Raw genomic sequence first — 4,876 nt, forward strand, 5'->3', positions numbered from 1 at the left:
GGGGACGCGGGCCCGGGCGCAGAGCCCTTGGTGACGGCCTGGGTACCCGCAGGCGAGCTGTCCATGGAGAAGGTGAAGGTGAAGCGATATGTGTCGGGGAAGCGGCCCGACTATGCACCCATGGAGTCCTCGGAGGAGGAGGATGAGGAGTTCCAGTTCATCAAGAAGGCAAAGGAGCAGGAGGTTGAGCCCGAGGAGCAGGAGGAGGAGCTCGCCAACGACCCCCGGCTCCGGCGTCTTCAGAACCGCATCGCTGAAGATGTGGAGGAGCGGTGAGTGCTGGGGTCAGCGAAGAGCTGTGCCCCTGCCCTTGTAGGGGAGTCCGATCCCCCCTCTGCCACATGGTAGTAAGGAATTGCAGGAACGCTGGCAGAAGCTGATCATTGTTGTGGCAGTGCAGGAGAGCCTCTGACTCTAATCATGTCTGTGCTGCCCTGTGCCTCAGGCTCTGGCCCTGCCACAAGCAGCCCTTCCAACCAGGAGTCACCATTTCCCAGGGCACAGCCCCATGTCTGGGTGTGGTTTGGTGGGTGAAGGCAAAAACAGGCTCCAAAATAAAAACTAACAGTGTGTTAAGGCTCATGGTAGTGGGGAGGGATGGTGTCACGTGGAATATGCTCCAGGCAGGGAGTAACCAAGTGCTGTTTGCCTCCTCCTGTGGAGCTGCTGCTGCTTTTGGTTCCAGTAACATGGAGGCTTCCTGCTGGGATCTCCATTGCTACTCGGAGCATGGACAGGGAGGAGCTGCCGGTCCCCAGCCACTCCAGCCTCCTGGGAAAGAATGTGTGGGGTCTGCCCACACTCAGCAGTTCCAGCATTTACCACGGCCTCGTTAGGAACAATTCACGAATGGTGAATTTCTTACAGCCTCTTTGCATTCAAAGTGCTGTTCTTTAATTTGGGTCTGTTGCAGGCTGGCAAGACACCGTAAAATCGTGGAACCTGAAGTGGTTGGAGAAAGTGATTCAGAGGTGGAGGGGGAAGCTTGGCGCCTGGAGAGGGAGGACACCAGCGAAGAGGAAGAGGAAGAGATCGATGATGAGGTACGCTTGCAGAGCTGAATAACGAGTCTAAGGGAGCCCCTGAATGGCACAGGCTGGAACTGCCTTTTGCATGGACATGTGGGCTGTCTGGTGGAGCTCAACAAGTGTCACGGTTGGCCGTGACTTAACTCGTGGGTTACTGTCCTCTTGTGTGGGATGGGACACCGGGAGAGGCGATCCTGCATCCAGAAGGACAGGCATACTGTCTCGTAGCCAACACTCCAGACACTGCATTTCTTGTACAGGAAAATGAGAGCGAAGTGGTAGCGGGGCTGGTCATCTGACTCCTCCGTGTTTGTCTCTGTATAGGAGATTGAACGTCGGCGTGGGATGATGCGTCAGCGAGCACAGGAGAGGAAAACCGAGGAGATGGAAGTGATGGAGTTGGAAGATGAGGGTCGATCTGGAGAAGAGTCTGAGTCAGAGTCCGAGTACGAGGAGTACACAGACAGCGAGGATGAAATGGAGCCACGTCTCAAACCTGTCTTCATCCGCAAGTGGGTGGATGCCATGGTCTCTTCCTTGCTGTAGGGTGGCGGTTCATCTCCCTGGGGCAAAAGCGAGGGGCGATCCCTGCACCAACAGCCCCTTGTCAGCTGTGTCAGTTGGTGCAGGATCAGGCTGTCGGTCGAAGTCGTAATAGGGTCTGACCAGAGCCCTCGGGCAAGTGCCGTACGGTGGCAAAGGGAAGGTGTGCACCACAGCCAGAGGCTTTGTTTCCTGTTGCTTGTGTGCGCGCCTGCAGCTGTAGGGGAATGGTGTGGTAGCTCCAGCATGGGTGACGCTGGAAAGGGGAGACTCCTGGGGCTCAGCCTGTCCTGGGAGAGAGCAAAGGCTGAAAGGGGCTGCGCTGCAGGATGGGGGGAGGTCTGCAAGGAGCCAGGCAGCTGTGCTGGCTCACAGAAGGGCTGAAGGCTGTTGTGGTCCCCTGCCTGCAGGAAGGACCGGATCACAGTTCAGGAGCGAGAAGCAGAAGCCTTGAAGCAGAAGGAGCTGGAGCAGGAGGCAAAGAGGCTGGCGGAGGAGAGGCGCAAGTACACGCTGAAGGTGCCAAGGGGTGGGCTGGGTGTCACACAGGGAAGGGGGCAGTCTCCGCAGCAAGCTTAGCTTGTTCCTCGCTGCAGATTGTAGAAGAGGAAGCGAAGAAGGAGCTGGAGGAGAACAAGCGCTCACTGGCAGCACTGGATGCACTTGATACAGATGATGAGAACGATGAGGAGGAGTACGAGGCCTGGAAAGTACGTGAGCTGAAGCGTATCAAACGGGACCGTGAAGAACGAGAAGCGTAAGTATTGTCTGCATAGATATGAGGCTGAGAACCCACAGCCCCAGGCCCCACAGGCCCGTGGGCAATTAACATCTCTTCCTCAGGCTTCCCTTTGGCAGCACGGCTGTCCCACCTTGGGGTGCCTTTGCTCCCCTAGAGTTAGTAAACGTATAATCCCTTGGATGGGGGCTGGTGACAGCAGCTCTCCCAGGAGGGTGCTGTGGGAACGCGCGGTCTCAGGGGTTTCTCTCCTGCCCAGCATGGAGAAGGAGAAGGCGGAGATCGAGCGCATGCGGAACCTGACGGAGGAGGAGCGCCGCGCCGAGCTGCGGGCCAACGGCAAGGTCATCACCAACAAGGCGGTGAAGGGCAAATACAAGTTCCTGCAGAAGTACTACCATCGCGGTGCCTTCTTCATGGTGAGTGGTGATGGGAAGACCGATGCATGGCAAGGGCTGGGACTGCACACTGCCGGGGCTGCGCGAGAGCACGGGGCCAACTTCTCCCTGCGGGGAGCACCCCCATGGGGCTGGGGGTGCCCTGGGACAAGAGCCGACCCTCAGAGGTGGCATGGGGCTGAAGTGGCCGAGGTGATCTGAACTCAGCCAGCTCTTGTGGCAGAGGGTGAGCGGTGACACCGATGCAGTCAGGAGAGGATAAGCAGTGATACCACAGCAGCTTGCCAGGCACTGGCTTGCAGCCCGAGTGGGGCAGGCGCAGTTCTACCTGGAGCCGGCCCACACTGCCTCACCTCAGCACGTTGGGTCGAGGGTTTCCAGTTGAGACGGAGCCAAAGGAGCAGAGCTGTCCCCATGCTGCTGTTTGGGCTCACGGACCCTGCCAGAACTGAGCCCGTTCCGTGTGGGCTATGGCCCAGGCTCTGGAAAAGTATCCTGAGGGAATATGAGGGTGGCTGCGGGGTCAGGCCTGGGGGACAACACTCATGTCCCCCACCTTCAGCAGTACGTTAATAGGACTGCAAGTGCTGCAGCAGCCTGCGGCAGAGCAGTGATACAGGCTTCCGGTGGCTCTCCCCCACTTCCACTTACTACTGGCACTGGCTGGAAACTTGTGGGTTGAGCAGGTGTGTCCTTCTCCTGCAGGATGAGGAGGAGGAGGTGTACAAGAGGGACTTCAGCGCCCCGACCCTCGAGGATCACTTCAACAAGACCATCCTGCCCAAAGTCATGCAGGTGGGTGTGCTGGCTGGGGGGCGCCCGGCCTGCGTGCTGTGCTGAGGGGTTGCAGTTCCTCAGAGGGAGCTGGTGTGCTGGGTGGGGGCAAACCGCAGGCCCCCACGTCCTCCCTGAGCAGCTGCTCACGAGCTCTTCTCTCCAGGTCAAGAACTTTGGGCGCTCGGGGCGGACAAAGTACACACACTTGGTGGACCAGGATACCACCTCCTTCGACTCTGCCTGGGGCCAGGAGAGTGCGCAGAACACCAAGTTCTTCAAGCAGAAAGCAGCAGGCGTACGAGACGTCTTTGAGAGACCCTCCGCCAAGAAGCGAAAAACCACTTAAGGGAGCAGGCGGGCGGGCACTTCTCTGCCAGCTGCCGGGAGCCTGGGCAGGGACAGAAGGGACACAGCGCTGTGCCAGGACTCGTGTGGTGACAAGCCCTTCCTTTGTGCCCCTGTGCCACGCCTGCCCTGTTGATACAGTGTCCTGCTGTGGAGACCCGGTGGGCTCCCTGCCTGTGTGTCGTGGAGGGTGGCCTGACTGTGCTGGCCAGGCCCATGGCCACACCACCGTCCCACCAGCAGCCACCCCGAGAGCCTCGGCAGCACCCCACTTGGCCATGCGGGAGCACAGCGATGCGCCCGGCTCCAGCACATCTACTTTTGGAGGAATTAATAGACTTTTGTACCCATCTGGTCCACAGCATCTCCCTGTCGCTTGTACTTTCCCTGGTGTCAGTTTGGGCCCTTTGTTGGTGTGGACCAGCGGTCACCCCATCTCCTCACCCTGTTTCTGCAGGGCTTGGCTTTTCTACCTGTGCGTAGGAGGGGGTTTTATTTTGATTAAAGCAGTCATTTTCTTACACATGCTGGCTGTGTTGTCTGTGGAATGCATCTGTCCCATACTGCACTTTCCTGTGAGACAGGATGGGCTGGTGCAGCCACACTCACCGAGGCGGGAAGGGCTGGCCCGGTGTTCCTCTGCCAGACCTCGGGTTGCACCCGTTGGCACGTGAGCCAGGACAGCCGAGTGACAGGAGCCACTGCCCCGGGAGAGCCGCTGTGTGTGGAATGAGGGTCTGGCCAGTGGCCACCTGTGTGGAGGTTAAAAGCAGAAAAGCGGCACATCTCGTCACTTGGACAGGTCGCCTTGTCCTGCTCTGGTCAGGGCTGTGCCCGGGCGCTGCCAGCACGATGCCACACACCTTCCTGCAAGCCAGGGCCTGTTGTCAGCACTGCTGGGAAGGGGCAGGCGCACAGCGGCGCGCAGACCACAGTGACAGCCCACTCCCACCAGTGCCTTTATTGGGTAAGGTAACACACCGCATCTCCAGCCACCCCTGCCTCCGGCGAGGGAGCGCCAGTCCGGCGGGCCCGGCGCTCAGTTG

General features: G+C 59.3%; 1 protein-coding gene across 1 annotated transcript in view; it reads left to right on the forward strand.

The window, feature by feature from the left end:
• Nucleotides 1-3,917, forward strand: part of MFAP1 (microfibrillar-associated protein 1) — a 12,687-nt gene extending 8,770 nt beyond the window's left edge. The window contains exons 2-9 of the mRNA XM_009883049.1: nucleotides 53-272; nucleotides 914-1,043; nucleotides 1,353-1,540; nucleotides 1,982-2,090; nucleotides 2,168-2,328; nucleotides 2,570-2,729; nucleotides 3,414-3,503; nucleotides 3,649-3,917. Coding sequence (XP_009881351.1) covers nucleotides 53-272; nucleotides 914-1,043; nucleotides 1,353-1,540; nucleotides 1,982-2,090; nucleotides 2,168-2,328; nucleotides 2,570-2,729; nucleotides 3,414-3,503; nucleotides 3,649-3,831 — 1,241 coding nt within the window. The 3' untranslated portion in view covers nucleotides 3,832-3,917. The remainder of the gene's footprint in view (nucleotides 1-52; nucleotides 273-913; nucleotides 1,044-1,352; nucleotides 1,541-1,981; nucleotides 2,091-2,167; nucleotides 2,329-2,569; nucleotides 2,730-3,413; nucleotides 3,504-3,648) is intronic.
• The last annotated feature ends 959 nt before the right edge of the window (nucleotides 3,918-4,876 follow it).

This window comes from Charadrius vociferus, unplaced genomic scaffold (assembly GCF_000708025.1).
Source record: "Charadrius vociferus isolate BGI_N301 unplaced genomic scaffold, ASM70802v2 scaffold1324, whole genome shotgun sequence".
Lineage (NCBI taxonomy): Eukaryota > Metazoa > Chordata > Aves > Charadriiformes > Charadriidae > Charadrius > Charadrius vociferus.